Raw genomic sequence first — 23704 nt, 5'->3', positions numbered from 1 at the left:
AGCATCACTCTCCCCAGTCCTTATATTCCTGTTACTGTATCAAGCAGAGCTCTATTGAGAACTCTCCAGATTTAATGAAATTTTATCATTTTTCTTTCTTTGGATGTTGATAACATTTTCATAAGAAAGTTTAGTGCATGCTGAAGAGCAGAAATTCTGGATCCACCATGTGCAATTCTATCACCAGTACTTCCCAGCTGTGTGGCCATGAGAAAGTTACTTAACCTCTCTGTGCCACATGTTCTTTGTCTATAAAAAAGAAATAATAATGGTACTTACTTCATAAATACTGTTAATATGTATAAGCCACTTAAAACAGTGTCTAGCTCAGAGCATGTGCTGTGTAAGTGTTGCTAATTATTATTATCACAGAGCAGGTATAATGAAGCAGAATTAATACAGTGGAAAATTGGGGATTTCCCCCCCTCCCTCGGCATCTCATTTTAATGACAGTATTGACTCTAACAGACCCTTTCCAGTTTTTTTTTTTTTTTTCTGAAATTGTTACTTATTAGAACCCCTGCATACTTTTAAATTTGTACGACTTCCCTGAAGCCCACACGGTGCTTCAGATCTGGGAAAATAAATTTAGAATTGCTAGAAGACATCGAGCCCTTATTCTCTTCCAAGCGCCCTGCTGCCTGCTGCCTGTCGAATCCGCATTCTCTCATTGATGTCGCAACACACCCTTTAGTAGGTTTTATTTTTCGTTCCTCTTGTCAAGACATGGAAACTGAGATTTAAGTCATTTGTCCAATGTTACACAGTCTGTTTCTGGAGTAGAAACATGAGTCTGTCTGATTACCATAACCCACTGTGCTGGTACCTTTCTGTGGACACCTGCCTTCTTGACTTCCATTCATTGAAAAATTATCTTTCTGTTCTAATTTGGCCAAACCTTATGCTTTCCACCTTAAAGTATACTTAAAACTCGACTTCCTCTTTGAGTTCTTTTCACCTAGCTTCTGCCACTTTTCAGGAGTCAAACTATGTACACAGCACGTGTCCTTCACTGCTGCTTCACATGGAGACAGATTTTGGAAACGCAAGGAATTAAATAATTGCTGCCTGCCGAGAAATGCCCCTTCCCCTTGTCACATAGCTGCTGTCTCTGCATCTGATCGTCCACCGAGTGACCATGACTCAGAGTTGGGACACAGATGAAATGTCAGGTTTCAAGACCTGAAAATCTGACTTTTAAAGTGTTCCTGAAGATGAATATAATCAGATTGTTTGCATCCTTCCCAAAGGCTGTGGGAGGCAGTGCGGGGCAGTCTGTGGACAGACACATCTCATACCGTTGGTTTTATTTCAAGGGTTCTGTGTCAGGTGGATATTTGGCGTTTCATTTCCTGAAGCTGCAAGGAGACTACTAGGAAGGCAGAATGTAAACAAGTCGTCTGGCCTCCACCCGCGGGACCCGGTTTCCAAATGAACACGCCTGATGCAATTTCATTAATTGTGAGCATCCTGTTAAAATCGCGGATGCTCCTCTGATGAATTTCAAACTTCTGTCCGCCAGCCTTTCATCCATTTTGTGATGAATATTAATGCCATGTTTTATTTCAGTATCCTGTTTTCACTTTTCTTCTGGAAAGGGATTTGATATGGCACCCGCTGAATGGTGGAAACAGTTGGGTCAGAGGTTTGATGTGACAATGTGATAGCCTAATTAAGTCACTGAATTGTGACTGCCCTTAACACAGCAGAAGGGGTACAGAGGGGATTTCCGTGAGTGTCATGAGAATGACAGCCTAGGTCTCAAGCCCCGGGTGTACAGACTTGGCTTCACGGGACCCAATAGAAATCTGTCACAAGAGGAAAGAACTGTGCCCAGAGCCCCTTTCAAGACATTTTTTCACATCCGCATGTGTCTGCTCCGGGTGCCAGATTCCCAGAACCCACATAGGAATTTCTTTCTTGAAGCATCTGTGGGAAAGAGTGCACATGACTTCAAGGGAGGATTAAAGTGAACTCAGCGTAGAGGTCAAGTCAGTTCTGTAAGTATTTACCAACAACGGTGTCCTCATTGCTGTGGGAGGCACACAGGGACATTCACTGTCTTCAGGGAAACAGGTTTAAAAATTAGTTCAAATGAAATTGGCAGAAATGGCAATGCATTTGAATGTGTGTATTTTAAGTTAGCTTTGCCCTGCCACTGGATTTTCGTATCTTGGCAATTTTTGCATGTCTGAGTTGTACATCTTTGCGTAGACCTACAGTTGTTTTTGTTCACTTTTCACAATTTAAGACCTTTCGGTAATGTTTTAATGAAATGGCTGAGGCTTTTGCGATATTAGGTGCATGTGTGCATTTTTGTGGTTTTTGCAACTAGAAGTAAATGTTTTGAATTCTCTTCAGTTATTTCTCTTTTCTTGTTGACATGGTTCACATCAAAATTTTAATAACTTTCTAAAATAAGTTGGTTGAAATAAAAATCCTCATTCCCTAAACTGTAAATTTCCAACATTGCACCACCACCCGCTGATGTTTAAATTTAAAAGTTAGTTAATTGCTTTTTCGCACACTCTAAGTTATTTTGCTTTTAAAATTCTCAGATTCATTTTAAGCCTCTGATGTCTATTTACATTTTTAGCCAAATGTGGGGAAAAAGTGACTTAGAGTTATATTTTGTGGCTGATTCATTGTCCCCCGAATGTTACTTTATCCAATTGGCTTTTGGAAAACTTGCTTATTTTTTTCTTGTTCCTGCCAAGCTATGAGCTAAGAAAATCTTAGTTATTATACAGGTAATATATCTAGAAGAATGTGTGATGTATTAATATTTATATTTATCATTTAGTTGAGCAAACATGTATCCACAAGCCCCTGCAGAGGGCTAGACATTATTTTGGACAGTGTAAACAAAGATGAAAAATATGTCACACCCACTTGTCCAAGTCAAGGTCGTAACTGGAGGCAGCTGGCTGCAGTGCAGCCGGTGGGAGGGTCAGAGTGAAGGTATCTGAGACCTGTGTTGCCTTGTTCAGTCCTCACACTGTGTCCTGTGTAACAACTACTGATGGGGAAGTAGCTCTAGTAGCCAAATGGGGCTGATAAGGGTAAACGACAGTACATAAGCCCAGTTTTCCTTTCAATCCCATTGTCAATTGAAAACTCAAGGTCTTGCAAAGAATAAATGTTTAATGGGCATTTTTTCACATTCTAATACAATTATCAAGATGCTCAGGTGAAGACAAAATCTGTAGCCAAGAACAGAAAGATGCCCCATTACACTGCGCCGAGGTTCCAGGGAATGGCTGACCGGAGGGGAATCTGAGAGCTCCTCACCCCAGCCCAGGGGTGTGGTCGGCTGGGTGGTGCCAGAGGCCGTCGCTGTTACTGTGGAAGCCTGGCCGCACCAGAGGGAGGCATCTCTGGGTCATCAGCAGTCTGAGATGTGACGTTAGTTACGGGCCCACAGCACCTGCCATTCACGGCCATGATTTCCTCTGACAGTCACTAACTTCAACATCTACATTATTTCCTGCCAAAGGAAGCTTTCCTAACCGGATACAGAATGGTGGAAATGGCTTTTCTTTCTGAATTGTCTTAATTGTCTCTGTTTTCAAATATTCCCTTTAACTCTCCGTTAAAGGTTTAAGCCCTGGATGTTCTCTTTTCAAGAGACCTACGTGGAGGACCCTTGTTTTCAGGAATGATTTTTTTTTTCCTGGCAAAAATGTGGAAGTCAGTACAGTTCCATGCTAACTGGCGATATTATGGCATGGTCAAGTCTCACACATCGTGTCGCCTTCACTCTTCCTTAAATGTGTGAGATAGGTTGTGGGTGGCGCACTGTGACATTTGTCATGTGGCATTGGCGTCTCGTGATCTAGCCCATGTTTTACTGTGTGTTCCTGTATTTTTGTTATGATCTTCCTGTACCACAGTCAACTATCTGTGTGTTAAAGCTGATTTTTAAAAATGGTCTTTTGCTATTTGCAACTTTAAAAAAAGGAAAGTTGTGTAGGCAACGTTCAATTTTCAGAAAGGCCCGTTTGCTTTTTCCAGTTATGAAAAGCATCCCTTGTTGTGGTCATTGTTAGCAGGTTTTAAAACAGTCAACAGATTTACTTTGATAATTTTTGTCTTTAGGGAAACAATTTACCTGGACACATTCTGTAGTGAATATGTGCCTTCTAATAAGCAGTATTAGCATTATCGAAACATCTAGGAAACAGCTTTTAAACTATTCAGTCCCAAACGTTTGGGAAGAACACAAAAACGTTTCATGCCTTCTTTCCTTACAATGTTAATTGAAGTAAATATGCAGAGAAATGCAAATAGTATATATTTTAATAGTATATATTTATTTAAGAAGCAAACTCCTGTTCCTGCCACATACCTCCAGCTGCAGGGGAATACACGCTGCTCATAAGTTTACAGACAGAAGGTGTGTCCGCTGCGGTGTGCCACGTGCCCAGAGGAATATAGGTGTTCCGTAAATACTTGTCGGACTGAAGGCAAACCTGAATTTTTTCTCCATTTTAATTAATAACGTTCATTTAAAAATCATACTGACATATTGAAATCCTTATTTTTGACAGCATATTAGAGAATTAAATATTTGGCAAGAAATTTTGGCTAGTTATACAACTATGTAATAAGTGAACTACATCAGTTAAAAAAAAGTGGTGGCGACAGTTGAATAGAGACAGGGAAGAAAAGACAGGGAAGGCTTTGCCAGTTCTGAATATTCCTGAACAAGGAAGAAAAAAATCCAAAATATTGTTATCCATGCATCCTTCTCGAACCCCATCGCTCCTCTCTCCACTGATGTTAGAAATTCAGGCTGTGTCTTAACGTCTGTCTCTGATTTTAGGAGCCGTAGCTCAGTCTGGCTAACAGGCATGCTGGGTTATAAAATAAAGTCACCCTCCAAGATAGAATTGAAAGTTCTCTGCCTTAGAAAGTCAAGAGAGTTAAATTCCACACAGTCAAAATGGCTTTAAACAACATCTTAAAAACAGACTTACAGCCTTAGGGATAGTGAATGTGGAATTAAAAACAGAATTTTTTTTTTTTATAAAAGACAACAAACAATATACTGACTTGTTTTCTATTATGTTATCACATAGATTTTTGTACACTGTTTTCAGAAAATATTTTTTAGAAACCAGAACTGAGCAAACTTTGTATAAATAGTGATTTCATAAACGTGTCAATAATATTAAGCACCTAAATTCTAGTATTTGTTTTCCAAGTTTTTCTATACAGCTTAGTTTGTATGTATTTAAGTAATATCAAAAGAAAATTAATCTTGGAAATCACTGAAATTCCCTCCCCATTTCACTGGGAAAGTTTTATCCATTTCTCAGTTTACAAACAAAGAAAACAGAAAAAGTATATTCTACATTATATGTATATACCCATGCAGAAAATAGAAGACAGAAATAAAATAATTTTTTCCATTCGGAAATAACTTTTTGTTGGGGAAGTATTTCTTAAATTGTAGGATCCTTGGTTTATTTGAATACCACGTAATAACAGCTAATTTACTGGTGACATGCTAGACTTAGACCAGAAATGTGGTGACAATTGCCAACAATCATCAACTGCATGTGTTCGACTTAACGGTGCATCGGTTCAGTTCAAAATTATGTTCCGTGAGTGTGAAAAGGCATCGTGTCCACTGGGCTTCGAGGCAGTTGCGTTAGACAGAGAATCCCATCAATATAAAAAGTGGGAAGGCCAAGAAAGACCAGAATCAAGGCCGTCTCGCTGAAATGCAGGACAGTGCTTGCTTGGTCGAAGCTGATGCTTAAAACTCTTGTTGTGAATCAGATGCTCTAGATGCATAGAGCTTAACTGATGGCTTGGAATATAATTAATAGTGGTACAATTTTTTTTTTAAGTTTGATAGGTTAGCAAATGAGATTTTCCATTTATTCTTCGTAGTAGTGGTTTGTGTCAGGCAGTGCTGGTCCTGGAGGAACAGAGGGAAATATGGTATGAGCATTCATTCATGCTGTGTTTCTGTTACCAGTTTTTCACATACCTGTATTCCACTGTATTACCTGATTGCTAACTGTATGGGACCGTGGACTCTCAGACACCTTCCAGAACACTGCATCTAAGTAGAACTGCGTTTCCCCTCTTACCAAAATCCACTTATGTACACTTTTAAAATATTTCTTTACAAAAGTACTGAATTGCAGATTTCATAGAACATGAATACATTTCTCTGTAGATTTTTTAGGCAAAATGAAGATATTTTAGTTCTAGGTTTGCTAATTTTAGTAGTTCAAAAGTGGTACCTGTTCTGTGATACAAATTGATCTTAATGGAAATTCTTCCTTTAACGTCTGTTTCTCCTTTTTCTTCTTCTTCCGATAGTTTTACCCAGCCACACGTGTGGAAATCCTGGGGAGATCCTGAAAGGAGTTCTCCACGGCACGAGGTTCAACATAGGAGACAAGATCCGGTACAGCTGTCTCTCCGGCTACGTCTTGGAGGGCCACGCCGTCCTCACCTGCATCGTCAGCCCGGGGAACGGGGCCTCCTGGGACTTCCCAGCCCCGTTCTGCAGAGGTGCGTGCTGCGCGCGAGGGGGCTTGCGAGCCGGCGACTGGGCCAGGCAGCTGGCCTTGGAACTGAGATCATAAAAGTTTCCTTGTCAGTTCAGTTAATGTAATTTTATACGTTTTCTAGGAAACCGTGGCTGGACCCTGTAAGTCAGTAACACATTTAGATACGTTTCTTAAATAACCGCATTTCTCTTCTCTCTGTTTCTCCAACTCTGCTGACTTCTCCATATTTTTATCACTTACCGTCATAGCATTCTAAGATTTCATACACACGTTTCTCGATTTGAAGTTTCCTTCTTTCTCTCTCTCTCATTAAAAATGGCAGACACCCCTTGCTAGTAAAATTATATCATTTAAAGATTCTTTCAGCGCTCTTGGGCTTTTGAGAGAAGGTGACCATGAAGGCGTGCACCGTTTCACGTGGTCCTCATGGTTTGGTGCAAGGCTGGGATTTTCTCATTTTTCCTGAAGCCATGTGATTTGTAGCCTTTTCTATAACGTTATTTTCCTGATCCAGTAGCTTAAGAAAGAGTGTACTCTTTGACTCTTGGGTTCCGACTTTCCTAAGCAAGAATTCATCTCATGGTTTCAAAAGTAAAAGCACGGTTTACGTTTGTCGAGATTATAATATAATTCAGACAGTGCGCGAGTGCCTTACCTGAATCCTGTCACTGAGTTCTCACAAAAATCCACTGAAATAATGAATACTCAGGCTCATTTAACAGATTAAGAAACACAAATTTAATTTTCAGAAGCTTCCGAAGATAGCACACGATGAGGTAAGACTCAAACCCGTGTCTCTTTTCACGCATGTGCGCGGTCAGGCGGACCGAGGGCCTCGGCCGCAGGGCGCTGCGTGTCCGCACCGCGCGTTTGCCCCGCAGCCCGCGCGCTGCCCGGCGCCGCGGCCCCTCCTCCCGGGGCCCCGCCGCCTGCCGGCCGCCGCCGTTGTGAGCCAGGCGCCGCTTCCTCACGGTGAAGTTTCACAAGCAGGTGTTCTGCTGCCAGTGCGGAAGCTAAGGGTTAGCTAGGGGCGCGGCGCGCTTGAGGTGTTCCGGCCGGCAGTTGTCGGAGCGCAGACTCCCATGTCCAAGTCGCCCGTGTCTTGGAGAAACTCCAGCTGTGGGTGTTGGCCCGCCGTTCCTCCTGAAATGCCCCGTCCTGGGCATGGAACCGAGGTCTGGTCTCTTCTCTTTCTTTGTCCTGATTGCTATGAGTTCTTTTTAATCTTCTCTCAAAAGAGCGATGTCCTCAAAACCTAGAACTCTGTGTCCTTTCCCTTTTCCACGTTCCCCTCAACTAAGTGACCCCGTTTAAGGACGCGGTCACGTGGGGACCCTAAGCATGGCCTCTTCATCCTTGCGCCCCCCGTTGTGTCTCGGACGTCCCCACGCGCCCTGTGGAGACGCTGGAGTGCCCTCCCCGTTTTCCCCCGGGGCCCCGTCTTCCTTGCCTGCTGTCTTTCCCGCATCTCCACCCCGACTCTGTTACCAAAGGCAGGTTCGTGTGCCTGCTGCGCCGTGAGGCCAAACACACTGAAACGTGAGTTTGGGGCAGAGAAGGGTGTACTGCAGGGCCGAGCAAGGAGGACGGGGTGGCTCAGGCCCGAGGAAACCCCAACCTCCCCGAAGCGTTTCAGGAAAGCTCATTTAAAGGCAGGTGAGTAGGGGGCTGCCGGGCACGTGATCAGCTCGCGCACAATTCTCTGATGGGTTGATGTCGAGGGAACAGGACGGTCAACACCATCCACCGCAAGGCACCAGCAGGTCTGGGGGCCACGTGCTCTTGACCATCAAGTAGTTCATTTCTTCCCTTTGGTGGTGATTTTTTGCATCTGAAAAACTCAGGAAATACACATGAGTTACTACTGTCTGGGTCCTTCAGAGAGGAGCTGCAGCAGAGGGTGTCGGGAGGGGGCTGTCCTGGGAAGGCCCCACAGGGCCCTGCTTGATTACAACCTCAACTTTCCTGTTCTGGTTGCTTTTTTCCCTTCTCACCCAGACCTGCTTCAAGTGGCTTAAATGAGGCCTGCATCCAGAATCTCAGCCTCCATCTTCCATTCCAGTCCTCAGTCTCTCCCCTGACACGCACGTCTGCATCATGACCTTTCTTCTCTCAGCCAGACCCCTTCAGCGACTCACCAAGAATTCAGGGCAAACTTCAAAACACAGCCACTCTGCTCCAGCACCTCGTCTTAACTACTCCGTCCACTTCCGTCTGTCAGTGTTCCCAGACACAGATTTTGCACTTTTCTCTCCAACGTGCACTGCTTTGTCTGGGCTGACTTGCCCTGGCTTTCCCGGGAGCCCACGATGGGCCCCCTTCCAAGCACTGCATTCCTCACACCAACATGCTCCCTCGATCTCACCTCCACGGTGGGGGTGTTTACACCAAAAATCAGCAAACCCTGCAAAGCAGGGCTCCTTCACGAAGCGTTCCTAAGTCCCAACTTTCACATGTTTCTTCCCATTACAGAGCTTTTCCTTTTGCCCTCCTTGTAGTCATAACTCTTACTTCATTGTCAGGTTCACACTTGAAACTAAAATTTAGTCCTTTTTTTTTTTTACCGTTGCAAACCCCCTTTAAGTTGCTGTGAGAAAACACAAGTCCTTTTGTCCTTAGCATTTACTTTATTGCTGTTTTATATTTTAACCCTGCGTCTTAACAGTGTTTCCTCAAATAGTTTGTAGCCCCCTCAGGAAATAATTTACAGTCATAAAATCTTATAACTGTATTCTTGATTCCTTTTACCTTAAAATTTAGCCTGATCGTTACCTATTTACCCTTAATGCTGTGCGTAGTCCCTCATTCAGACATTCAGTAAAGGTTTAGAAATATGCTGAACAACAAATGAGTAGGTATTATAATTGCAAATGCAAAAATAAATATTAACAGCAATTATGCCAGTTTCTGTTTTGATCAGACCTCCCCAGCCATTTTTTTTTCTTAGAGGGTCTTCACTAGCTCCGTAATTATACACCTTGTAATGTCATGATCGATATAACGTGTAGCTCATTATCTTTTCTGTCCTGTCACCAGTTTGTTAAATTCCAACTATATCAAGATGCTTTTGTCCTGAGAAGTATCTTTCCTTCTCTGTTACAGATTACTAAATTTATGCTGAAATTTTTGCTTTTCTCAATGCCTGGGGTAGTAATGTTTCAAAAGGCATTAAATTTGATGCAATAATTTTATGAAACAAATTTGAAAGATGCAGTATGGTTTGTCACTGATTTGGATAACTGGATCGTGAAGAAAAAAATCAATGATCTGAGTCTTATAAATGTGTGGAAGTGGTAGATCTAGAAGAGAGAAGTTAATTTCAGTGATAAGGGCTTAGATAATTTTCAAAAATGAAATGAGTACATCTCCACCTTCCCCAATGTTCTGGTTATTTAGTTCCAGGAATTGCTTAAGGAGTCATCTTAATAGTGTTGCTAACAGCAACACCGCCGAGTCTCTTCCCAGCGGCCTTTCTGGAGCGTGGAAAAATTGACATTGTAACTCCACATGGCCGCATTTCACCCGATCGATGGCCCTTGAATGTGTGCATCATTTCTAGAGTTATGTGGCTCTCTTTAAGGAAAAATGATATAACCATATATTTAACAAAGTCAGTGCATAATGAGGTGGGGGTCAGCCAGCTCTACTTAAAACTGAGTCCCTTAAATGGGAGACCAGCAACAAATTGACTTCTTTCAACAATGAGAATTTAGATTTTCTCCTGGAGGTGTGATATTTTGGTAATCCTCTTTTATTGTTGAGTTTTCACCGTAAAGCCTGTTTCTTCCTTAATTTCCCTTCATGTCTGGATAGTGTTTCTATTGTCTCTTCTGGTTTTTACTGAGATATACTGTTAATGTATGTGCAGGTGTGATGTGCATTTACAGGGGGAAGGAGAGAAAAACTAGATATAGTCAGTGACACATGCTCTCAGCTCAGGATTTAAACGCCTTCTTAATTTGCTTTATGTTTCCCCTAGTTAAATCACTAAGACTGTAACGTAAGAGTCCAGGAGTGATCATAACTGCCTTTGAGCTCCAGGACACTGTTGATGGAAAAGCAGATATTTTAGAAAGATATTCTCAGTGTTTGTGTGAGGATGAAATTATGTGACCTGTGCTGGGCACCCAGTAGGGCCTTTAACACAAAAGAAGGTGATGCGGCATGATGCTTATGTGCTGTGCAGTGTCACTTCAACTCTCTTCTCAGTTTTCCTACCTGTGAAATGGTACCCATTTCATAGGTATGTGGTAGAGATGAAATGAGATAATCCAGATAAAATGCTTAACAAAGAACCCGACAGTGAAATTCTGTATCTGTTAGCTGTTATGATTACTGTTTCTGTCTCCTGTCCCTTCCAGTCTGGAAAGCAACTTCAGGTTTAGGTGGTTGGAGCCAAATGGCAAACAGTTTGGACATAGGTTCATATAAACTACAAGCTCTCAGTGCTAGTAGCTCTCAAACAGAAGGCTTTCCTGCATCATTGAAATTCTTTAGAATGAAAAACAAAAACAAAAACTACCAGCGTGATGCAAGGAACTCAAGACTCAGGGAAAGAGCCAGTTAAGTCCCTGCTGAGGGGTAAGTCTGTGTCGAAACAGGTCATTGGTTTTACATGTCACCACTTGGATGGCAGTAATGAGACGAAGGTGACCTGGATGGGATGTGGGCGGACACACACAGGTCAACCGCACGGCAGAGCAGAACATCCAGACTTAGCGGTGGTCCAGAGGCAGCGTCTTTCTAGCTTCCTTTTTCTTAAGGGGATTATCAGTCAAGTTCAAAGTATTTTTAGTAAGTAGCAAAGGGAGGAGCATCTCGTTATCAGTTGGGAGGTGTTTCAGCTTGGTCACTAGAATTGTGGATTTTTAAGCAAAAGATGTGTGAATGATAGCGAAACCCATAGCTGCTACCCAGCGCCGGGCATCGCTGCGCGCTTTGCAGGTGTTCCTGTGCCGAGCTCTCACGGGAACCCCACGAGCTTTGCCTTGTCATCCGCCCTGCTTTTTAGACAGAGAGACTCGGGGGCAAAGGCACCAGGCGACTTTTCTGAGGTCACACCGCAGTGAGGGGGGCTGTGGACTCTGGACCTGGTGTCTCGTGCCAGGTAATGCCCTTTTAATTTATGAGAAAAAGAAATGTCTTTAAAGGAACCCACGTTTTCAGTGGGAAATATTTGAGCTTGGATTAAACATTTTCTTCTTGAGGATGTTACTTGAGTCATGAGGAGTCTGGGAAGGGGCACAGGGAACGTGGCTTGCCTGGGGATGTCCTGCCTGTGGGAATGACACATGTGACGTGGTTTTGTCCTCTGGGGATGGTGGTTGGTGGGGTGCAGTGTCCTCCCCTCCCCCTTGCTCCACCGGCTCCTGCGTGCAGTGCAGGGGACGGTGTCTGACAGGCCTGCAGGCCCTCAGAGGCTGCGCCTCAGGAGAGACATTTAAAGGCAGTAAAGTGCCAGCAGGGAGGAGTGACTGCCAGCCTCAGGATTTCCTTCGGATGCCAGTGGTTCAAAGCGAGGATGGCTAAGGCTGCTTTCCCTGGGCCTGGCGCGAGGGGCTGCCAGCGACAGCGTCGTGGATGTCAAATGACAGCCTCGACGTGGAAACTCAGCTCAGGAGAGCCTTCAGCCGGCAGAGGGCTGTTTGGCTCTAGGGTCTTTCTCATATTTTATTTGAAAGGCTCAATATGATTTGCTGAAGCTGCTTCTTCAAAGAGCAAGTCAGCCTTGGAGAAAAGGCAGCCAGCGAGGGTCAGTTTTCCCTTCTCTGGGAAGGGCGGTCTTTGAATTAAGTTGAGCCTCTTGCCGCTTTCTCCCTCGTAGCCCTGAATCCTTCACTACCCTCAATTTTTCCTTCCAGGAATTCTCATCTGGTGGCAGAAGGGTGGGCCAGAAGGGTGCACCCGGGGCCCGGGCTCTGCGCACCTGCAGGGCGATGCGCTCTGGCTCCCGGCTCGGTGGTCTTAGGAGGCAGTCGAGACAAGACACAAACTATCCGAGACGTGGTTGGCCAGTAACTCTTTCCTCCTCATTTTCCATTTTCAGCCATCAGAATCTTTTTGGCTCGTTGTGAATCACTCGAGCAGGAAAGCAAATGGGAGACAGAAATGTCATGACTAAGCTCTTTGCTTAGACCCGGTCTCCTCGGCGGGTGCTGTGTTACACACTTTACGCCGGTACATTTATGTGATCCTGTGCGAAGTTTTCAAGGTTAATATTAATCCAGAGCATTTGCAGATAAGAAATCTAATTCTTTGGGGTGTGAGAGATCGTCTCCTGGGCACAGAGACAGTCGGTGGTGAAGCCAGCCCTCACTCTGTGCCTTCTGCTCGGGACAGTGAAGGAGAGGTGTTTGGTTTGTTTGGTCTTGGTTTTTGTTTTGTTTTGTTTTTGTTTTAGTTTTAGTTTTTTGGTTTTTTGTTTGTTTTTGCTCTTATTGAGAAGCATGATCTGCAAGCCATTGAAAAATAACAATAAATGAATGATTATCAGGGACCAACAGTGCTTCCTCACCAAAGTTCTAGCCTTGTTTCTGTCTCAACACATGCGTTTAAGATAAATATTCACCTAAAAGTGTCAAAACAAATTGTCACTATTCTGTGATGGTTTTAAAGAATATAGGATGTGGCAGCTGTTTTGCATACTTTTGAGAGCTGGCTGATTTTATGCGTGTCAGGGCAGTGTGTTGCCTTGGATGAATGAATGCTAGTTAGCAAGCAAAGATGCCACAAAATAAAGGACCAGTAGCATTCTCAGCAATACCTTTAATAAAACATGCTCAGTAATGTATGCCCGTGTTTCATTTAGAGCTGCCTAAGGCTGCAAATTTCTTTAATTGATAAGCCTTACATAATGTGACTGGAAATGACAATATGTCACTTGCCAGTGCTTTATGAAATGTCACTCAAGGTTGTTAATTGCAGACATTCTGCTGCTGGTGATTGTGGGGAAGAGAAATACTGGGCGAAGATATGGCTGGAGGGGAGGAGAAGGGAAGGAAGTCATGCTTTTTATGGGTGTCAATAAATTATGTGATATTTAAAACACAGCTGTGTTTTCATCAATTGTGTTATGGAGGTAACATTGTAAAATGAATCTTAAATAATCCGTCATGTCAGAACCAAGCATTGCAACGTAAGATTGAATGGGACAGTCGCCTTATAAGAAAAGTGGCTCTAAATTAAATGTGCATGGCTTTGGACAATTTAGTTTTAAGCACTTTTCTTGCATACTGTGCAGTAAACAACTCTGATGTAAATCTTACCAAAATTGGAAAAAAAAAAAAAAGAACTATTGAAAATATATGTCAACATTATAGCAACATGATAGGAAATCAGGTCTACGTGTTTTGCGGTTCACTGTGCTACAGGCTTGCTGTTAAGCGCATTTTTTACAGGATCTCATTAAATACAATCTTGTAACAAGTTAAAGCATAATCTTAATTGCCTCTATGCCAATTGTTTTGTAGATTAATTAGCATTTTTCCATGATTTTTCCCACATAAGCACCATATTACGTTACAGAGCTGAAGATGCCTAGTGCCAAAATAGATACACGTCCAAGAAAATGCCACTCATTGTGACAGACAGTGATGGGAGTTTTTAATAGCAAGGACTTAGTCATCCAACATCCCGATTTTTCACTAGCTGGCTGGGACATCTTGGCAAAGCTATTTGCAAAACCTCTGGCTCTGAGTCTGTTGAATTGGATTAATACTACTTACAATCTCACAGGACTGATGGAGATTAAGTGCCATGCTTGAAGTGCTTAATACCAGTAACAGCTAATATTCCTGAAATCATCGTCATGGAAGAGCCAGAATGGACCAAATACAGAGACCAGGCAGTCAGCTCCGCCTCTGAAAAGCTCTTAAACACTGAGGGCGTAGAGCACGGTACTTTTTTTTTTTTCCTTTTTAAGATTGGTATTAAATCACAAACATTCCAATTTTAATTGACAGCATTTTCTTCTCAAATCCTCAATAGTATACAAATTAATAGTCCCCCTCTCTCCCCATAATTGGACATAATGAGTGTTCCCAGTGTTTGCTTCTGCACATAATGCTGTAATTAGTGTCTCCGTACATACAGCATTGCTGCTTTTTCTTCTGTTTAGTTGTCTCCTAAGGACAGAATTCTAGGACTGTTACTTATGCTTTGCAGACTCGCCGAACAAATTCCCCTGCCGCAAGGACTTTCACTACAATTACTCTTGGTTTTGATGTCAGTATTTCCTTTTAATTTGCTGAGAATTTACTAGCATTAAAATGATGCCCCAAAGTTGCCTTAACTGTGTTTGGGTTCCCAGTAGATCATGCCCGCTGTCTGTGCTCGTCATTTGTTCTTTCAAGAAATGTTTGCCCAGGACAGACGAGGTGTCAGGTGCGTTCACCCGTCGGGTCAGTGGACTTTTTCTGTCAAGGGCCAGATAGTAAATGTTTTCTGTGTTTCAGGCCACACGGCCTCTGTTCGGGCTCCTGTCGTCAGCCCCTCTCGGTGGTGTGGACCCTACCTGAACAAACAAGCGTGGCTGCGTTCCAGAAAGCAGATACTGGGCTGCATGTGGCCCGGGGGCGAATTTGTATTCGTCACTTATATTAGTTCTGGGTGCTGGGGCTGCAAAGTGAACAAAACCAGAAAACTCCTAACTGCCGTGGAAAAAATACCCTAACAGGCAAGAGACAAGCAACATACATCAAAAAACTGAGTGAGAACAAACGTGCCCCGTACCCCCTGCAGCGCGTGCGCGCAGACGCTCGCGAGGAGGGTGACGCTCGATTCCGAGCCGTGCCGCCCAGCTGCTTGGTTTGCCCCGGACCGTCCGGCGTTAGCGCCTGAACCCCGCGTCCTGGGAAACCGCTGTCTTTGGCCCAGCCAGCATTGTTTGGACCCCTCTTGCAGGCGAGAGAGTAAGCCATGTGAGAATGCCGGGAGCGTGGGCCAGGTGAAGGAAACAGCCAGGGCTCCGGTCCTGAGAGCAGAGCAGACGGTGAGTGAAGAGCGGTGCGGCGTCCAGCGTGGCCGGAGAGCCTGGGCGCTGGCGTGGCTGCGGGAGGGGGTCAGAGAGGATGGGCGAAGGGAGGTCCTGCAGGGCCCCGTGGACCATTACACAGGCTTCCACTTCTGTTATAAGAAATATGGGAAGACACTGGAGGGCTTTTTTTTCTTAACTTTTTTTTTTTATTGAGTTATAGTCATTTTACAATGTTGTGTCAAATTCCAGTGAAGAGCACAATGTTTCCGTTATACGTGAACATACATACAGTCACTGTCACATTCCCTTTCGCTGTGAGCCACCACAAGATCCTGCATGTATTCCCCGTGCTACACAGTACAGTCTTGTTTATCTAGTCCACATTTTGAAATCGCAGTCTGTCCCTTCCCACGCCCCGCCCTCTTGGCAACCGCTAATTTGTATTCTGTGTCTGAGTCTGTTTCTGTTTTGTATTTATGTTCAGCTACTGTTGATGAGGTTCCGTGAGTTCACAGATCGTACCTGTCCTGACCACCCAGTTTCTTACTAAATATGGAACTGTTTATTATAATGTTAATGTTTCCTTATGTATGATAAATTTTTACTTGAATCCAGTGAAGGGGCTTCGGCAGTGTGGCTGTTGTTAGAAGCAGGAGTGAGGCAGCCTGTGTGATACTAGCACGGGACACCCCGTGTTCTCTAAATTAGGCATGAGCTTGTGACTTTGGAAGCCCATTAATTCCATCTGAAACGTTCTCACATTTAGAAAAAAGACCAACTAAGAGAACCCTGCATCAGGAAGCCTCTTCATTGAGAAAGATAAGTGTCTCACCACATAATTTAGAAGCAAAAAACAAATGGATTTATTGTCACCTGCCATCTCATGGGGACAACAGCCTCGTGAAGTCCTTTGTGTGTCTGTAACGGGTGGGGGGGGCATGCCTGCCATCGCACTGTACACATTCACTCAAGGATTCAGACTTGCTGCTACACTTAATTTTCTACATCTACGATGAATGCCTGTAGGTTTGAAACTTTGATGGCGAATCAGCTTAATCTTTCAAACAAGGTAATTTCATGGAATTTGTTGGAACCTAGAATATATCCTAGAGCCGGATACTTTGGGGTATACTGTGGATAGAAGGAATATCCCAAACAAATATGTTTTGTTTGTAGTAGCAGTGGTTACATTGTAGTTGTGTGTTGCTATAAAATTATTTTTCTCTCTTCTGTCTTATAAACTATGACACCAAAACTGAGATGTAGCATGGGTGTATCATCAGTAGGCAGTCGTCGTTCCTGCTTCGTGTAGACTTTCCTTTCCAAAAAGGCACGTGCAGGCTGGACTTAGTTTTAAACAACAACGCATGCCTTGTCTGTTCTAAGTATGTGGTTTATCAACATTTGACAGATAAATACTCTCAGGAACACGTTAATTCTGTCAAGTTCTACATGCGTGATGATGAAGCTTTCATGACTGTTGTTCTTTGATCTAGGGAATTGCTTTTAGTTGTTAAACTCTACTGATAAACAGTGAAGAATTTTTAAAATCGTTTATATCTTCATTAATATAATGCCCCAGTTATTTTAAATATTCTGCACTTCTTGCAGTCTTTATTTTTAAAATGCAGTCTAAATATTATATATATAGATACGCATATAGTTGAATTTGTTTTGCTTTTGCACAAAGCAGGTAATACTTTTTTTTAATGTTTTGCAATAGGGTGTTTATGCTGATTAATTTTAATTCTGTTTTGTTGATCATGTTCGTATTTCATGACTTCCTGACATTTCCCAGGTGCGTTTTTAATAAACCAGAACCTCCCTTTTGACAACTGTGAAATAGGGGTAACAATCATCTCTCGTGTGTTTTGGAAACGATTCCGTTAAGTAGTCCACGTAAAGGGCTTGTGTAGAATATCAAGCCCCTAAATGTACTCAATAAATGTTAGACCCCAAATTGAGCAACTTGCCAAAGACTGAACATTGAACGTACACAATTCTTCATGTACGTTGTCAAGTTGCCCAGTCTCGTGTCTATACACGTTGGATGAGGAGCGCTGAGTTATGTCAGTTTTACCCTGAGCTATTTTCCACTTTTTTGTTACGTGTTTTAAAACTTGAGGTATTTCACTGCTGTTTTAACTTTAATGTCTGTGATAAAAGAGATTAAGCCTTTTCCTGTGTTTGGTTATTAATTCTTTCTGAAATTCATCCTTGTTTAAGTTGTCATTTTTAATTTTTTATGTAAACTTCTCTGTGCATGGTTCGTAGGAATACAAATTAAGTATAGATAATATCCCTTTGCTATGTCATTGCAAGTATTTTTCATTGTGTTGTTTTTTATTTTGAATCTTATATTTGTACATTTATTTTGAAAAAAAATTTATCTAGGAACGTTGGTTTACTGCAATGTTTCTTTTGCTACAGTGACGTTCATTATTTCTGTTTAGCTTAGGTAATACATTAATTGAGACAAATATTTTTATCCTACGTCCAGTATGTTTTATCCCACCAATTTACCTGTTATTTTAGACTTCAAACATTTGAATTGACCTAATATGCATTTTCTACGAGGCTGTTTCTAAATTCACTTATTTCCAGTTTCTGTTTGTATTCCAGAACACTCTGTAAAGACACTCCCCTCCCATCATGTACAATGTTTATCGTAGACTGGGTCCTCCTGGGTGTTTGGATCTTTGTAACACCCTAAACTCTGAAGAGAGGCTTCCTTTCCTGCTCAGCAAAGGCTTTACCGTTCAGTGATACGTTACAAAGAATGCAGCCAAACTGGAAGATAAGTTCGCAACTAAAACGACTCCCTGCAGCAATTAATCAGTTAATTGATTAATCACTTCCCCAAGGCCAGACGTGCTTTGGAAAATGTTTACTGTGCGACTTTATCTATGTGCTTGTTCTACTCCTACATTTTCATAAATGTCACAATAAATCATTAGTTTCTTTTAAAACCCATTTTCCCCGTCTAGAATGGAGGCTATGTGACCCTCCTCGGGAGTTACCACAGGTACAGACGTGTAGCACGTTACAGGTTAGAAGCCGGATTATCTTAACAAAACTAGGGGAGAGACTGAAACAGTTAAAACGTTCTGTTGGAGAAACAATCTAAAACACCATTGCAGGTACTTTTATCCACACATGCATTCAAGTACACACACACACTCAAGTACACACACACACACACACACACACACACACTCAAGTACACACACACATACACATAAAGTAAACATAATTTTCTGTGATTTAAGTCTTTTATCCAATGAGTTGTATGAATTATTTTTGTGTTTTGTTTCACATCATCAATCATACTGTTCTGTCCAATTTTATGTGAAATGCTGCTTTAAGAATTACAATACATCCTGCATGTGTTTAGCCTGACATAATTCTAACTGTAGTTCATTTGAAAGTGTTGTGTGGTCATTAAAGTATCTCCCAGAGAAAACACAATTCTGATTGCTGCATTGGGAGAATTACGGTTTTCCTTCTCTGCCAACGTTTAAATTTTTCTTTCCCTGTAGTTTCATTTTCTGTTCTTCTGTCTTCCTTAAGTAACATCTCCCATCCCAGCAAAGCTGCCGTGATGTTCTGTCGCTTGGCTGTGACTGGCACGGGCGTGGGCCTCCTGTGGGATGGAGCACGGTCCTCGGCTCTGGCCCGCTGAAGTTGGCCCTCCGTGGTCTGCTCAAGCTGTCCACTGAGGTCCTAGGGAAACTGGGTACTCGGTGTCCGAATTCTTAGAGTCGTAGGTTCACAGTGTGAGATGTTGGAGGTTACCCAGTTGAGCGATGCTCATTTTAAACAGAAGGGAGATGTGCTGCTGAGAGCTCTGGTCAGTGAATCAGGGCTGCTAGCAGCTGGCAGATACCAGTACAGCTCTGCCACCTGTTAAAATACTGAGCATCCACATACTAGTTAATCTATATTCACTTCCTGGAGTCCCCAGGAAGACCATGTCACCCCAGCCCTGTAGACACCTTCTGCAGGTCATCAGCCCTTCCAGCAGTGGGGCCACCAGGGGGTCACGGCTGCGGGGCAGGAAGTCCAGGGTCCTGCTCGGAGGGACAGCTGACGTGGTGGCTGATGTTGGGTGTCCCTGTGTACCTCGTCCAAGCGGTTTAATGTCACCTCTGTCTGGTCAACGTTGGCAAAGTGTTTTCCCAAAGAACCCAGGGCACCCCTTCTCCTGTTCACTCTTAGTCTAAGTTTAGACTCTGTTTTGCTCACAAGTATACCTGTGTCAGAATCCTTTAAATCATAAACAGTGCTTCAGTGCATAGGTTCCAGTTTCAAGAATCCGGAATAATTTGGTACCAGTTTCTCTCCACTAACTCTCGTGAAGGGGAACTGCTTGCCAGCAGGTTGAATTATAAACCATTTCTGCCATCTTGGCTGTCAGATTTAAGTTACTGTATTTCATTTAATTTCATTTCAAATCCAGCACCTGCCCTGGATTTGAAAACTTTTAAGCGTGCTTGCCTGTGACATTGTGTCTTTTTATACAGTAAGACGTCTGTGACTTCTGTTCTGCATCTGTTCTCATACACAGATGGCGACGTGTGGACACTGTAACAAAATTAGGTAAACAAACTCCACATATTAAATAGGATATACATTGTATTATATTTTTGTGTTATAGTATGTGTTACTGATCGTATATGTGATGTGTTCATATATAAAAACTATTCCTATAGAGGTATCTTTATTTTTAAGTGTGTGATATGCTTATATACACAATTATTTCATCAATAGCCAATGTAAATCCCGGTTCCAGGTGATTTTGTGTAGCTGTCTAGTTTCACAAGCTGCCAAAGACAAATGTCCCCATTTTGGCAACAGGCTGATTTTGTATCACTCAAACTGCATCACTGATGTCCCTAATTGTTAAATGCCATCCTCCCTCAGTGTCCATGGGAGATTGGTTCCGGGACCTCCTGCAGATGCCAAAACCCAAGGATGCTCAAGTCCCTTACATAAAATGGCACAGTATTTGCATAAAACCTCCACACATCCTCCTGGAAACTTTACGTCATTTCTGGAATACTTACAATACCTAACACAAAGGAAGTGCTGTGTAAATAGCGGTTGGCAGGCAGCAAACTTAAATTTTGCTGTTAGGAACTTTCTGGAACCTTTTAATGTATTATCCATTGTTGAACCTCAGGGTGCAGACCCTGCAGTTACGGAGGGCCAGCTGTATACTCTTTGCTGGTATCATCTGCTAGGAAGGAAGGAAGAAAGGGGGAGGGGGGGAGGGGAGTAACAGTATTTATAGACGTGTCTTCAAACATGTTATTTTACAAACACTCACCTGCCCTGCACTGCAGTTTGCTCTGTACGCATCGTTTTGTAACAGATGATTATGTAAATTGAACGGCATCTAGTGTTTATTCTGTGGAAACTTTTATAAGCTCCATTTCTCTTCAAAACAGTATGTATTCCTATGCTAATGTGTATCCTAAATGTATTGTGTCTGACAGACCTTTGCCTTGTCACTTTTCCAAGATATTTCATTTTAAGTTTTCATGCAGCTCCTTCTGCTCAGAGCCTTTTTGTGAATTGATGTGTTTCTGTTATCATATTAGTCAAGAACTTATCTGAAATTCAAAACTAACTGCACAATCCAGACTCTACAGGAAATAAAGATTAAGGCCACTACTTCTTTAAAGATCACTGTATTTTCAAAGCCAGGTATCAAAGAAACGAGGAAAAGATGGCCACATACTTTTAAGGCTCAAAATGTTTCCAATTTATTTGTCTTCTAAGATTCAGAGAAAATCTTTGAAAATACTATTAAGCTGTCTGTGAGAGTCAAGTGTCGAGTGACAGCACATTTCAGCGTTCAGAAGAGACACAATTCCGCTGCCTTCTGTGAGGGCAGCTCAGTTAACAATGCGGTATGCTTGGCAGACTTTCTAACTCTTTCCGTAGAACGAAGCTAACAACTAAGAAGAAATCCTTTGTCACAGAGCGTGTCTCAGTTTGGGGGCTCAGAAAATATCTGCCCCTGACTGAGTGACACGTTGTGGGCGTGCTTGAGTATCAGGCCACCTTAAATCACGTTTTCCTTCACCTGTGTCCTTGCAGCTGAGGGGGCCTGCGGAGGGACCCTACGCGGGACCAGCAGCACCATTTCCAGCCCGCACTTCCCCTCCGAGTACGAAAACAACGCAGACTGCACGTGGACCATCCTGGCAGAACCCGGGGACACCATCGCTGTGGTCTTCACGGACTTCCAGCTGGAAGAAGGGTACGACTTCTTGGAGATCAGCGGGACAGAAGCACCGTCCATCTGGTGAGTTCTGGACGAGGAACGTGCTTCCCCGTTTCCCGTAACAAGCGTTAGAAAATCGGGGTTCCCTCCTTGCCCTGCTGGAGGGCTGTCTCCACGGCGGCTGATTTCAAAGTTTCTAAGGTGTCTGCGTGCTGGTGTTTGGAGCTGAGGTGTTGTCTGCCCCTTGGGCCCCGGAACTTCCTGTGTCCTCATTTTGGACTCTTCCAAAGCGACATACATGGAAGATGGCAGCTAAGTGAGCCGAGTTAGTTTTGGATTTGGTCTGGAGCTGATTCAGAGCAAACAGATATTTTTAGATGGTGGAGATTTTAAAATGTCATGTTCCCCGTCATTTACTCTGCTGCAGATGCGTGATTGCGTATTTGTTTTCCTCCCTGAAAACGCTGCACCAAATCACATGCCCACCTGTGAGGGTCCCAGGCGACCCATAGATACTGACCCGTTATACACGTGAAGCCGGTCAGCTGACCAGGAGCTGTGTGGTGTGTGTGCTGGTGGCGACCAAAGAAAACGAGCTCTAACCCTTGGCAGCCTCTGGTTTATGGTGTTTGTCGCAAGAGTAAGTTGTGTCTGTAGGAACAATTGAGAAGGGAGAATGAGAAGAACAGATGTTTAAAGGCTCAGAGTCTGCCTCAAATTAAGTAATTAGTTGTCGGTCGAAATGTTTATGTTTGTTTTCATTATTTAATTTTTTAGCATTTTAAAACCTGCTGAGAGGCACATATTTCAGGTCTTGAACTATAAGCAAACTTGGGTATATGTGGGTTCCAGTTAAGCTGGAACAGAGGAGATGTTGGCCGCTCCTGTACTGGTAGAGGAGAAGATGAATGAATGACTTTGAGTATTTCTGTAGGTTTACGTTTGCGTTTCAGCACAGAGACTGAAGGTTAAAGATACCAAACCTGAAACGTGTCATAAGTCAGATCACCTGCTTCAAGCCAGTTATCAAAGTTGAATCTTACTTTATTTTCCAAGGCTCAAGACTCAAAGTAGAGGATGCCTATTTATAGATTACGTCATTTCCTTTCGTTCGTTTCATTGTTCTTATGTTAAATGTTACTGAACTTAAAAGAAAAATAACCACTTGCGTCTATGACCTTTGTTTTAGATTTCATTCATCTGAGCAGTACTTTTAGACGGAGCAAGGTTACCATTTTGCTTATTTTTTGCCGTGCAGTTTAACTGGAAGTGCACGAGGACTGGTATATATGATTGTCTGTCTCATGTTTTGTTACATCAGAGTTTGTGGACACAGGTACCAAACTGATAGTTGGACATCCTAGATTCTACTCCAGGTTCTGTCCCAGTTGTCCGGGTGACCTTGGACAAACCATTTTAGCTGTGTTTATAGAAAGGGGTTATGCTAAATGAACTTCTACATAAATTCATTCAACTTCTACTGGGTTCCTCGCCGGTCAGTCACTGTCAATGAGTCAACGTTCCAGCACTCTCCTGGCTTGAACATTACCTTGTTCTGGTTTTCACAAAATCATCGCAATGCAAAATATATGGTGCGTGATTCTCAGAAATTCAGTGACTAATGGTAAAGGTCTTAGTTGTGAGAAGTTCTGGAGACCATGGGCGTCACCTTGCTGGTGAGATGTCAGGTTGGGAGAGAGAGAAAAAAGGGAAGCTTGTTGGACAAAGAATGGAGAATCCGTGATCAGGACAGCTTTTGCCAAACAAACTTCATTTATGGAAGAAAGGAAACTTTAAGGTACAAATGTCCATATCAAACTCTGAGAGAAAAATAGGGATGCCAAGCAGAGGTACCCGTCAAGATGAAGCACCGTCCTGCAGAAGGACGTCCCACACACACTGTGATTCACTCCTGGGGAGGTGGACCTCCTCACTCACGTCTCCGTATTCGGTGGCCAGCAGGAC

General features: G+C 43.0%; 1 protein-coding gene across 1 annotated transcript in view; it reads left to right on the top strand.

Moving 5' to 3' along the window:
* The window catches only part of CSMD1 (CUB and Sushi multiple domains 1), a 1327842-nt gene that overhangs the window by 680124 nt on the left and 624014 nt on the right, over positions 1-23704 (top strand). The window contains exons 4-5 of the mRNA XM_074353379.1: positions 6340-6534; positions 21613-21820. Of these exons, the coding sequence (XP_074209480.1) occupies positions 6340-6534; positions 21613-21820 (403 nt within the window). The remainder of the gene's footprint in view (positions 1-6339; positions 6535-21612; positions 21821-23704) is intronic.

Source organism: Camelus bactrianus, chromosome 26, assembly GCF_048773025.1.
Source record: "Camelus bactrianus isolate YW-2024 breed Bactrian camel chromosome 26, ASM4877302v1, whole genome shotgun sequence".
In the NCBI taxonomy this organism is placed as follows: domain Eukaryota; kingdom Metazoa; phylum Chordata; class Mammalia; order Artiodactyla; family Camelidae; genus Camelus; species Camelus bactrianus.
The sequence above is the reverse complement of the archived record's forward strand: the minus strand, read 5'-3'. Positions and strand labels throughout refer to the sequence as shown.